Raw genomic sequence first — 13,562 nt, 5'->3', positions numbered from 1 at the left:
GGCATGAAGACGCTAAAATGATATCTGGCTCACCTGAACGGTGACTGGCATTCTGGGGAAGTGCGTTGGTGATGTTGGGCAGCTCATGCCCATAGTTCCCATCCTCCAGGGGACAGACATCCAGGTCATTCCACTTCTGCAGTTGCTGCAGCCAACAGGATTTTTCCTCCAATTTGCAATGTGGATTTAAAATGATGCACACCCATAACGCCCCTGGAAAAGAAAGCAATCCACATTCTTGACATCTCTCCTTTGATGTATGTCTAAGCCTTAATTTTTCAGTTTACTCTTTTCTTCCATTTTTTGTTGGTAGGAAAAGTTTCCAAAACATCAGCTTTTCTCAATATAAAAAAACCAAATCAAAAAAAAAAAAAAAAAAAAACCAACCCAAAAACCAAATCTGCTAAAGTTTTCAGAAATGCTTATTTTTCCTTCCCAAAGGTTTCTTAAAGCAGAGTGACTATCTTGATATCTGGATATATGCCTGTGATGATGAACAAGACAGATTTGGGCTTGAATTCTGAGCTCAGATCTGCAGTCCAACAAACATTTATTGAGAGAGTTCTTGTTCAAGACCTTGTATGGGAGAATAAGACCCTGTTCCTACCCTTGAGGAGCTGTCCAATGGGGGAGATAGATAAATAAACACAGTGTCATTTGAATATGATAAATGTTAAGATAAAGATATATTCAGGGTACAATAATAGCACAGAGGAAGGGTATTTAGCATAAGAAGGAAGGTGCTCAGAAAAGGATTCAATTTTAATTGACCTTGGACTTTCTGAGCTTCAAATCCCTCAACTGTAAAACTGAGATCATAATGTAAAGGGCCTAGCATATTATTTGGCACAGAGTGGAATTTAGTATTTCCCTTTTCCAGGGAAAATTGTTTATTTGTACTTGGATTTTGATACTGTTGATCAGCTGTGATGCCTTAAAACTATCACATTCTTGGATCTTCTCTGTCACTATAGCAGAGTATCACATATTCCACATAACCAATGAGTACTGTTTCTTTGACCACATCACCCTTCTTTGCAAGCAAACCTGCTTCTTATTTTCAAAGTTGGCTATGTGGCTAAGACAGAAATATTCTCAATCTCAAGTTAACAATAAGCCTGGCTGCAGAGTGTCTTAAGTTAAACATCCTTTGGGATGGTGTTAACATCTATAGACGGCGGTATATTCAGACACTATTTCAAGGCCCCTCAAAGTCAAATAGGAATGTTTTAAAAGACCATTTAAGCCTCAATTTCAAGTACTAACTAGAGATGATGAAAATTCATTTCTATTGGCTCAATTCAGTTTTTCAAATCCACAATGAAAAAGAAACTACACTATGTAATATAATAGTATTATATAATGATGGTTCTTAAGGGGATTATAGTTAGGAGTCCCTCAAAAAATAATTATACTAAAGCATAGTAAATGTTATTATAGCCACATATAAAGTGCTATGAGAATATGTATGATGGAACAATTAACTCTGTAGGTGGGGTCAGGAAAAGTTATAACATTTGAGTTTGTCCTTGAAGAATAAACATGAGTTAATTCTAGTTAAAAAATGGCTAACTAAATACATATGCTCATTATCAGTCCCTCTTGATACTTCACTAAAATGAAAGTAGAGGGATAAAAACAGGCATAAACTCACACAGACACAGAGAATGGGAGAGATGAAAGAGAAGAGTCATAAAATTTTGGAATCTGGAAAGCATGTGGATGAGAGATAGCTGACATAGCAGAAGAAAGTTGAAAACTCCATCAGTTAGGAAAGCCCAGCAGCAGACTGATTCATGCTGCAGAGCCCTGCTGAAAGTGGGGCCGAAAAATAGTGGAACAGGTTAGAAGTTTGTCAAAGGTCTCAGGATCACAGACTTCCTCCTCTATTCAAGGTAGCTCAGTGCCTGTTCATTCTCTCTCCTGGAAGAAAACCAGAGCTTTACTCACTGGAAAGATAGATTCAGAGAGGTTCTGGATTGGGAATACTGTGTACAACTGAGGGTGGGGTTTCCATGCGAAAAACTGAGGGATTAAGAAAAATATACATATTGTACAAATGGACACCCTTACCCCCACCATCCAACCCTCTTTCCCTACTTGGTTCTGAGAAGACTGTGACAGGCTTATAATCCAGACATGGTGTTCATGTCCTAGTGTTCTGTGGAAGGTAGAACTTGTGAGTAATAAAATTAGCTGAGGAAATATCTAAGCAAAGTGTTGAAGGAGCAGCCTGGTTTCTCTTGACTGCTTATAGTAAAATGCAAGAAGAAAGAAATTATTTAAAGACAGAACTGTGAACCAAAAAGGAAGCAGAACTTAAAGACGTGGAACATGCTCAGCCTATCCACATTGAAAAGAACGAGAAAGCCTGTTTGGGAAAGAATATAACGGTGTGACCCTTAGAGAGGTAAATCTTCATCTTTTATTGTAGGAATAAAAAGGGAATACCTAGAATTAAAAAATCAAGAAAGAACAGTTATTTAGAAATGTGGAGGCATGTTAGAAAAAGCAGCTAAAAGAATTAAAAATTGCTCTTTCTGAGAAGTAGGAACTGACAATGTGAAGGAATATGGCAGAGGAATATTGTTTTTTATTAAAAAGTTTGTAGAACTCTTTGACATTTTAACCTGTATACATGTATTACTTCATTTTGAAAGAAGAACGAGAGATAAATAGGAGTGGTTTGGGCAGAGAGATGGAGGGAGGGTATATACCCAAACAGGAGAAAGGACATAAGCGAAGGCAAAGACGTTCTCATGAGTCATTTTAGTCTCTTTGGATATTTAGTCTATTGGATGTTTTTTTCCTTTTGGTAGAAAATTTTTGTAATCTACAAAAATGTTAGCTTTTAGTACTATTGGGACTGTGAGTTCCTACCAATTACAGTGTCCTTTCTGAACACCAGGTGGCAGGAAATCCCTAATATATAGGAGGTAAAGGAGGTAAAAAATTTCTAACCGTGTGACAGTAAGAAAGATGCACAAATATTCATATCATAAAAGTTACTTTCTCTACTTTTAGAATTTAAGAATCCTAAAGGCCTGTATAAAACTCATGAAAAAAATTTTTTTCTTCATATTGTAGTCTTTTCCTATGGTGTCTGTGTTACACTGTTTGCTGGTTCTTGTAAAATTAATGTAGGGATAGGGTCCCACCCACCAACAAACAAAAAAGATAAGAAAACCTCATCATTTAAGATGAGGGAAGAGGAGAGCTAAGAACAGAATTTTGAGGAAGCACCAATATTTAAGTTGTGAGCAGAGGAGAAGGAGGAATAAGCAAAAGAGATTAAGAACGAAAGATAAGAGAGATGGAAGAACCAGGAGAAATTAGTGACACACAAGCCAATTAGCAATGTCTAATGAGGCAGAGTGTCAGTATTAGTAACAAAAACATTTACTTTACAGTTTAAGATGTGCTTTTTGTTTATAGTGAAGTAAAAGGTTTTCACATTTAATCTTCATAAGTATAATGAGAAACAAAGAGAGGCCATTAAACTTGGCCTCATGAATGGCAAAATCAATAGGATAACAGGAACAGAAAACAGATTGGGTGAGTTGAGAGAGGCTTAAGAGGTAAAAAAAACAGGGAATTAACTACAGTCATCAAGGAGTTACTATTTCCTAGGCACTGAAATATTAAAAAGGGGATCCCTAGAAAGTGAGTACTTTCACCTGTAAGTTTAAAATGAGTTTTCTGTTTTATTAAGTCATTATGGATTTGTTTTAAAAAAAAACTCAAGAGATTGCTGCATCTCTAAGAAAGAGACAAGGCAAAAAATCCTGCAGGTGCCTACATGTAATAGGCATGTAGGGACTGTGTTACCACGATGCAAAAGCAGATTTTCCAGCAACTTAAAAAAAGCATCACTTGAGGATAAGGGGAGGGGGAAGGGTAAGCTGGGACAAAGTGAGAGAGTGGCATGGACATATATACACTACCAAACGTAAAATAGATAGCTAGTGGGAAGCAGCTGCATAGCACAGGGAGATCAGCTCGGTGTTTTGTGACCACCTAGAGGGGTGGGATAGGGAGGGTGGGAGGGAGGGAGACACAAGAGGGCAGAGATATGGGGACATATGTATATGTATAGCTGATTCACTTCGTTATAAAACAGAAACTAACACACCACTGTAAAGCAATTATACTCCAATAAAGATGTTTAAAAAAAAAACATCAAAAACTCTAACCAAGTGTAGGTACTATGGAAGTTAAAATTTTACATAATTATTATATATTAAATATAATAATAAATAATAGCGACAATTTTTTCTTTTTATGGGCTACGCATTATAATAGGCACTTTATATATATTATCTTATTCAGTCTTCCAACTGTGCGGGTCAACAGGTCTTGGATTGGGTGTAGAAGGTAGAAAACAGAGGGAACCTAGGATGACTCAGATTTTCTTCTTGAGCAACTAGATACATCTCACGACCCTGTACTGAGATGGGGAAAATCAGGCTTTGGCGGGAAAAATAAGAGTTCTGTGATGGTCATGTTAAGTTTGAGATGTTTCTTAGACATGGTGGGAAGCTGGACACTGAGCCTACAGCTCAAGAGAAAGGTCAGGGCTAGAGACATAAATTTGTGACTTGCCTACATCTAGATTATATTTAAAGCCATGGGACTGAATATGACCACTTAGGTACAGAATGTAGACAGGGCAGTGGGTACTGCAGAATACTCAATATTTAGAAGGGTTGAGGAAAGGAAGAGGAGCCTACAAAGCAGTCTGACAGAAAGTAGCCAGAATGTGGGAGGAAACCCAGGAGAGTGTGGGGTTATGGAAGCTAAGACAATACGTTTCAAGATGCGTATGGTAAATTTTATTGAAAACTGCTAAGAGGTCAAGTAAAATAACAACAGAGAAGTGGCCACGGCAATATGGAAGTCACTGGTGACTGTAGCAAGAGCTACTTGTCAGTAGAGTGGCAGCAGTGAGCAATGGAAGCTCAACTGCAGTGGGCTCGAGAGAGAATGGAGGTAAGCAAATGGAAAGAGTGACTGCAGACAAGGTTTTCAAGAAGAGTTGTTTTGTGGGATAGGGAGGGTGGGAGGGAGGCTCAAGAGGGAGGGGATATGGGGATATATGTATATGTATAGCTGATTCACTCTGCTTTTTTTGTTTTTTTTTTAACATCTTTATTGGAGTATAATTGCTTTACAATGGTGTGTTAGTTTCTGCTTTATAACAAAGTGAATCAGCTATACATATACATATATCCCCATATCCCCTCCCTCTTGCGTCCCCCTCCCACCCTCCTTATCCCACCCACCCCTCTAGGTGGTCACAAAGCACCGAGCTGATCTCCCTGTGCTATGCGGCTGCTTCCCACTAGCTATCTATTTTATTTTATTTACATCTTTATTAGAGCATAATTGCTCTACAATGGTGTGCTAGTTTCTGCTTTATAACAAAGTGAATCAGTTATACATATACATATGTCCCCATATCACTTCCCTCTTCTGTCTCCCTCCCTCCCACCCTCCCTATCCCACCACTCTAGGTGGTCACAAAGCCCCGAGCTGATCTCCCTGTGCTATGCGGCTGCTTCCCACTAGCTATCTATTTTATGTTTGGTAGTGTATATATGTCCATGCCACTCTCTCACTTTGTCCCAGGTTACCCTTCCCCCTCCCCGTATCCTCAAGTCTATTCTCTAGTTGGTCTGCGTCTTTATTCCCGTCTTGCCCCTAGGTTCTTCATGACCATTTTTTTTTTTTTTAAGATTCCATATATATGTGTTAGCATACAGTATTTGTTTTTCTCTTTCTGACTTACTTCACTCTGTATGACAGACTCTAGGTCCATCCACCGCACTACAAATAACTCAATTTCATTTTTTTTATGGCTGAGTAATATTCCATTGTATGTATGTGCTACATCTTTATCCATTCATCTGTTGATGGACACTTAGGTTGCTTCCATGTCCTGGCTATTGTAAACAGAGCTGCAAGGAACATCGTGGTACATGACTCATTTTGAATTATGGTTTTCTCAGGGTATATGCCCAGTAGTGGGATTGCTGGGTCGTATGGTAGTTCCATTTTTAGTTTTTTAAGGAACCTCCATACTGTTCTCCATAGTGGCTGTATCAATTTACATTCCCACGAACAGTGCAAGAGGGTTCCCTTTCCTCCACACCCTCTCCAGCATTTATTGTTTGTAGATTTTTTGATGATGGCCATTCTGACCGGTGTGAGATGATATCTCATTGTAGTTTTGATTTGCATTTCTCTAATGATTAATGACGTTGAGCATTCTTTCATGTGTTTGCTGGCAATCTGTATATCTTCTTTGGAGAAATGTCTATTTAGGTCTTCTGCCCATTTTTGGATTGGGTTGTTGGTTTTTTTGATATTGAGCTGCATGAGCTGCTTGTAAATTTTGGAGATTAATCCTTTGTCAGTTGCTTCATTTGCAAATATTTTCTCCCATTCTGAGGGTTGTCTTTTCATCTTGTTTATGGTTTTCTTTGCTGTGTAAAAGCTTTTAAGTTTCATTAGGTCCCATTTGTTTATTTTTGGTTTTATTTCCATTTCTCTAGGAGGTGGGTCAAAAAGGATCTTGGTGTGATTTATGTCATAGAGTGTTCTGCCTATGTTTTCCTCTAAGAGTTTGATAGTGTCTGCCCTTAAACTTAGGTCTTTAATCCATTTTGAGTTTATTTTTGTGTATGGTGTTAGGGAGTGTTCTAATTTCATACTTTTACATGTAGCTGTTCAGTTTTCCCACCACCACTTATTGAAGAGGCTGTCTTTTCTCCAGTGCATATTCTTGCCTCCTTTATCAAAAATTAGGTGACCATATGTGCATGGGTTTATCTCTGGGCTTTCCATCCTGTTCCATTGATCTATATTTCTGTTTTTGTGCCAGTACCATACTGTCTTGATTACTGTAGCTTTGTAGCATAGCATGAAGTCAGGGAGCCTGATTCCTCCAGCTCTGTTTTTCTTTCTCAAGATTGCTTTGGCTATTTGGGGTCTTTTGTGTTTCCATATAAATTGTGAAATGTTTTGTTCTAGTTCTGTGAATAATGCCATTGGTAGTTTGATAGGGATTGCATTGAATCTGTAGATTGCTTTGGGTAGTATAGTCATTTTCACAATGTTGATTCTTCCAATCCAAGAACATGGTATATCTCTCCATATGTTGGTATCATCTTTAATTTCTTTCATCAGTGTCTTATAGTTTTCTGCATACAGGTCTTTTGTCTCCTTAGGTAGGTTTATTCCTAGGTATTTTATTCTTTTTGTTGCAGTGGTAAATGGGAGTGTTTCCTTAATTTCTCTTTCAGATTTTTCATCATTAGTGTACAGGAATGCAAGAGATTTCCGTGCATTAATTTTGTACCCTGCTACTTTACCAAATTCATTGATTAGCTCTAGTAGTTTTCTGGTAGCATCTTTAGGATTCTCTATGTATAGTATCATGTCATCTGCAAACTGTGACTGCTTTACTTCTTCTTTTCCAATTTGGATTCCTTTTATTTCTTTTTCTTCTCTGATTGCTGTGGCTAAAACTTCCAAAACTATATTGAATAATAGTGGTGAGAGTGGACAACCTTGTCTTGTTCCTGATCTTAGAGGAAATGGTTTCAGTTTTTCACCATCGAGAATGATGTTGGCTGTGGGTTTGTCATATATGGCCTTTATTATGTTGAGGTAAGTTCCCTCTATGCCTACTTTCTGGAGGGTTTTTATCATAAATGGATGTTGAATTTTGTCAAAAGCTTTTTCTGCATCTATTGAGATGATCATATGGTTTTTCTCCTTCAATTTGTTAATATGGTTTATCCCAATGCTTGATCTGCGTATACTGAAGAATCCTTGCATTCCTGGGATAAACCCCACTTGATCATGGTGTATGATCCTTTCAATGTGCTGTTGGATTCTGTTTGCTAGTATTTTGTTGAGGATTTTTCATCTATGTTCATCAGTTATATTGGCCTGTAGTTTTCTTTCTTTGTGACATCTTTGTCTGGTTTTGGTATCAGGGTTTTGGTGGCCTCGTAGAATGAGTTTGGGCATGTTCCTCCCTCTGCTATATTTGGAAGAGTTTGAGAAGGATAGGTGTTAGCTCTTCTCTAAATGTTTGATAGAATTCGCCTGTGAAGCCATCTGGTCCTGGGCTTTTGTTTGTTGGAAGATTTTTAATCACATTCTCAATTTCAGTGCTTGTGACTGGTCTGTTTATATTTTCTATTTCTTCCTGGTTCAATTTCGGGAAGTTGTGCTTTTCTAAAAATTTGTCCATTTCTTCCAGGTTGTCCATTTTATTGGCATATTGTTGCTAGTAGTAATCTCTCATGATCCTTTGTATTTCTGCAGTGTCAGTTGTTACTTCTCCTTTTTCATTTCTAACTCTATTGATTTGAGTCTTCTCCCTTTTATTCTTGATGAGTCTGGCTAGTGGTTTACCAATTTTGTTTATCTTCTCAAAGAACCAGCTTTTAGTTTTATTGATTTTTGCTATCATTTCCTTCATTTCTTTTTCATTTATTTCTGATCTGATCTTTATGATTTCTTTCCTTCTGCTAACTTTGGGTTGTTTTTTTTTGTTCTTCTTTCTCTAGTTGCTTTAGTGTAAGGTTAGGTTGTTTATTTGAGATGTTTCTTGTTTCTTTTTTTTTTTTTTTTTGCCATGACCAAGGGGGATTTATTTCAAGAAAACAAAGTTGGTTTAACATCCAAATATGAATGTAATATACTATATTAATAGAATATAGGATAAAAATCACATAATCACCACTATAAATGCAGAAAAAGGATCTGACAAAACCCAACACTTCTTCACTTTAAAAAACAAATGTTAAACCACAAACTAGAAACAGAAAGGAACTTCCTCAACCTGGTGTTAGCCGTCCACAAACAAGCTACACCTAACATCATACTTGATGGTGGGGGACTGAATGCTTTCTTCCTGAGATCAGGAACAAGACCAGGAGGTCCACTTTTGACACTTCTATTCATCACTGAACTGAGCTTCTGGCTGAGGCAATTAGGAAAGAAAACAAAATAAAAGGCATCCAAAGTGGACAGGAAAAAGCAAAATTATCCCCATTTGCAGATGATATCATTTTGTAAATAGAAAATTCTAAGGAATTCATTAAAGAACAATTAGTTTGACAAGGTTGCAGGATACAAGATCTATACACAAAAATCAACAGTATTTCTAAACATTAGTAATGAACATTCCAAAAATAAAATTAGGAAAATAATTCCATTTACAATAGCATCAAAAAGTATAAAATAGTAAGGTATAAATTTTTAAAAAAGAAGCATAAGACTTATATGCTGGAAACTACGAAACAACATGACTGAACGAAATTAAAGACACTCTAAGTAAATAAAAAGACATGTCATGTTCATGGATCTAAAGATTTAATATTGTTAAGATAGCAATACTCCCCAAATTGATTTATAGATTCAATACAATCTCTATCAAAATTCTAGCTTCAGTAATCAAACAGTGTGCTTCTGATATAAGAATAGGTAGAACTGACATGAGGATAAACAGAATAGAATTGAAAATCTAAAATCAATCCTTATACTCATGGTCAACTGATTTCTAAAAGAGTGCCAAGACAATTAAATGGAAAAAGAATAGTCTTGTCAACAAACAGTTCTGAAACAACTGGATATTTATATGCAAAAGACAGACTTTCGATCCACATCTTACATCATATACAAAAATCAATTCAAAACAGACCACAGGCCTAAATGCATTAGTAAAACTATAAAACTCTTGGAAGAACACATGGGAGTTAATCTTCCTGAAACTGTGTTAGTAAAGCCTTCTTTGGTAAAGCACCAAAAGCACAAACAACATAAGAAAAATAGATAAACTGGACTTTTCAAAAATAAGAACATTTGTGGCCTTTCCTGGTGGTCCAGTGGTTAAGACTCTGTACTTCTACTGCAGGGGGCACGGGTTCAATCCCTGGTTGGGGAAGTTTTGCATGCCGTGCCGTGCAGCCAAAAAAATTAAAAAAAAAAAAATAAATAAAAACATTTGTGTCATCACATCAAGAAAGTAAAGACAACTACAGAGTTGATGAATACAGCCGTCCCTGGTATCCGCAGGGCACTGGTTCCAGGGTCCTCCTCCACACACCAAATCCGTGGATGCTCAAGTCCCTCAGATAAAATGGCACAATGGTCCTCCATATCCATGGAACCCATGGATACGGAGAGCCAACTGTATACCTGCATATCATATACAAATGGCCAATAAGTACATGAAAAGATGCTCAACATCAATAGGTCAATAGGGAAATGCAAATGAAAACACAATGTGATACTGCTTCACACCTACTAGAAGGGATACAGTTACAAAGACAGTAACAATTAGCAAGGACGTGGAGAAATTGAAACTGTCATCCATTGCTGGTGTAAAACAGCACAGCTAGTTTGGAAAACACCCTAGTAATTTCTCAAAAAGTTATATATAGAACTACCTCATGACCCAGCATTTCCACTCGTAGGTATATACTCAAGAGACCTAAAAACAGATGTCTACCCAAAAACTTGTACACAATTGTTCAGGGCAGCATTATTCATAATAGCCAAAAAGTAGAAACTTATCCAAATGTTCATCAGCTGAAGAATAGATAAATAAAATATGGTATATCCATATAATGGAATATTACACAGCCATAAAAAGGAACGAAGTACTGATATACACTGTGATGTGGATAAACCCTGTAAATATTTTGCCATGTGAAATAAGCTAGTCACAAAAAGACCACATATTGTATCATTCCCTTTCTAGGAAACATCCAGAATAGTCAAATCTACAGACAAAAAAGCAGGGTAGTGCTGGCCAGGGGCTGGGGATACACAGCAATGGAGACTGCTTAATGGGTATGGGGTTTCTTTTCGGGATGACAAAAATGTTCTAAAATTAGGCTGTGTTAACTGGTTGCACAATCCTATGAATACATGAGAAAAAAATGAACTGTATATTTTAAATGGGTGAATTGTATGGTATGTGAATTATATCTCAATAAAGCTGTTTAAAAAAATAACAGGTAATACAGTGATATAATGTGTTAGGTGCTTACCATTATGTTCATATGACATTTTACCTTCCTAAATGTTTATTTGCTGTGCTGTGAAAACAGGGTTAAGATATAAACAAGGGGAAAGCAGAGGAAAGACTTATCTTTGGGGACCATGGTAGCTAGGCATCAGAGCCCTCCCAATGTAAAATACTTACATACGCTGAATTTCTGTAACAAGGAGTTTACTTGTAGTTCAGAGTGACAGTAAATTATGTGGCATATCCTTACTAAGGCTCCATCAATGGAAGACTTTTAAGCTGTAAATGCAAAACTGGCCTCTCTATAAGAGCGAAAGCCACTCTGTTCCCAGGGCCAGCAATCCCCACAAGGCACGGAGAACAGACGGGCTCAAAAACCAGAAACACACACTCACATTCCTCAAGACCGGAAGCGCTAGCTGCTCGAAGGAAGTCAGATCCACCACATACTGCCCAATGCAGCACTCACGCTTTCCAGGCGGAAGCTCTGACCCAATCCTGGATAAAGGTCCGCGGGCGCCGGACAACGTGACAACATCGAACCCTATTCTTCTTCCTCCCTGTCTGACTTCTTCGGTATAAAACCCGTCGACAGGCAAGCCAGAGGACTTTAAAACTTCACTGGCTTTCTGGATCAGCGTTGTTTTTCCAACCCCTGGGGCTCCCGTCAGGAACACGTGCCAGGCCATATGGGTATGACCGGGTGGGGGTCACTGTCCGGGTGGGGGTCGGGGTCGAAGTCGCCGAACGGGGCAGGGGTCGGGGTCGCGACCCAGGATCCGCCCCCAACGCCCTGTTTCTTGTTTCTTGATGTAGGATTGTATTGCTATAAACTTCCCTCTTAGAACTGCTTTTGCTTCATCCCATAGGTTTTGGGTCGTCATGTTTTCATTGTCATTTGTTTCTAGGTATTTTTTGATTTCCTCTTTGATTTCTTCAGTGATCTCTTGGTTATTAAGTAGTGTATTGTTTAGCCTCCATGTGTTAGTATTTTTTCAGATTTTTTCCTGTAATTGATATCTAGTCTCATAGCATTGTGGTCGGAAAAGATACTTGATACGATTTCAATATTCTTAAATTTATCAAGGCTTGATTTGTAACCCAAGATATGATCTATCCTGGAGAATGTTCTATGAGCACTTGAGAAGAAAGTGTATTCTGTTGTTTTTGGATGGAATATCCTATAAATATCAATGAAGTCCATGTTGTTTAATGTATCATTTAAAGCTTGTGTTACCTTATGTATTTTCATTTTGGATGATCTGTCCATTGGTGACAGTGGGGTGTTAAAGTCCCCTACTATGATTGTGTTGCTGTCGATTTCCCCATTTATGGTGGTTAGCTTTTGCCTTATGTATTGAGGTGCTCCTATGTTGGGTGCATAAATATTTACAACTGTTATATCTTCTTCTTGGATTGATCCCTTGATCATTATGTAGTGTCCTTCTCTGTCTCTTGCAATAGTCTTTATTTTCAAGTCTATTTTGTCTGACATGAGAATTGCTACTCCAGCTTTCTTTTGATTTCCATTTGCATGGAATATCTTTTTCCATCCCCTCACTTTCAGTCTGCATGTGTCCCTAGGTCTGAAGTGGGTCTCTTGTAGACAGCATATATACGGGTCTTGTTTTTGTATCCATTCAGCCAGTCTATGTCTTTTGGTGGGAGCATTTAATCCATTTATATTTAAGGTAATCGATATGTATGTTCCTATTACCATTTTCTTAATTGTTTTGGGTTTGTTATTGTAGGTCTTTTCCTTCTCTTGTGTTTCCTGCCTAGAGAAGTTCCTTTAGCATTTGTTGTAAAGCTGGTTTGGTCGTGGTGAACTGTCTTAGCTTTTGCTTGTCTGTAAAGGTTTTAATTTCTCTGTCCAATCTGAATGAGATCCTTACTGGCTAGAGTAACCTTGGTTGTAGGTTTTTCCCTTTCCTCACTTTAAATATGTCTTGCCACTCCCTTGTGGCTTGCAGAGTTTCTGCTGAAAGATGAGCTGTTAACCTTATGGGGATTCCCTTGTATGTTATTTGTTGTTTTTCCCTTGCTGCTTTTAATATTTGTTCTTTGTATTTAATTTTTGATAGCTTGATTAATATGTGTCTTGGTGTGTTTCTCCTTGGATTTATCCTGTATGGGACTCTCTGCGCTTCCTGTACTTGATTGACTATTTCCTTTCCCATATTAGGGAAGTTTTCAACTATAATCTCTTCAAATATTTTGTCAGTCCCTTTCTTTTTCTCTTCTTCTTCTGGGATGCCTATAATTCGAATGTTGGTGCTTTTAATGTTGTCCCAGAGGTCTCTGAGACTGTCTTCAATTCTTCTCATTCTTTTTTCTTTATTCTGCTCTGCAGTAGTTATTTCCACTATTTTATCTTCCACTTCACTTATCCGTTCTTCTGCCTCATTTATTCTGCTATTGATTCCTTCTAGAGAATTTTTAATTTCATTTATTGTGTTGTTCATCATTGTTTGTTTGCTCTTTATCTCTTCTAGGTCCGTGTTAAACGTTT

The 13,562-nt window shown here is 37.6% G+C and overlaps 2 protein-coding genes across 2 annotated transcripts in view; both read right to left on the bottom strand.

The window, feature by feature from the left end:
* The window catches only part of ZSWIM5 (zinc finger SWIM-type containing 5), a 255,323-nt gene that overhangs the window by 33,405 nt on the left and 208,356 nt on the right, over positions 1 to 13,562 (bottom strand). Inside the window, exon 5 of the mRNA XM_061186643.1 lies at positions 34 to 213. Coding sequence (XP_061042626.1) covers positions 34 to 213 — 180 coding nt within the window. The remainder of the gene's footprint in view (positions 1 to 33; positions 214 to 13,562) is intronic.
* LOC133089055 (cancer-related nucleoside-triphosphatase-like) lies at positions 8,864 to 11,837 on the bottom strand. Its single transcript, XM_061187220.1, has 2 exons — positions 11,446 to 11,837; positions 8,864 to 8,929 (listed from the first exon to the last, which is right to left on the bottom strand). The coding sequence occupies exons 1-2, from the start codon at positions 11,737 to 11,739 to the stop codon at positions 8,864 to 8,866; spliced, it is 360 nt and encodes a 119-aa protein (XP_061043203.1). The 5' UTR covers positions 11,740 to 11,837.

The sequence above is a fragment of the Eubalaena glacialis genome, chromosome 3 (assembly GCF_028564815.1).
Source record: "Eubalaena glacialis isolate mEubGla1 chromosome 3, mEubGla1.1.hap2.+ XY, whole genome shotgun sequence".
In the NCBI taxonomy this organism is placed as follows: domain Eukaryota; kingdom Metazoa; phylum Chordata; class Mammalia; order Artiodactyla; family Balaenidae; genus Eubalaena; species Eubalaena glacialis.
This window is presented reverse-complemented; position numbering and strand designations above follow the sequence as displayed.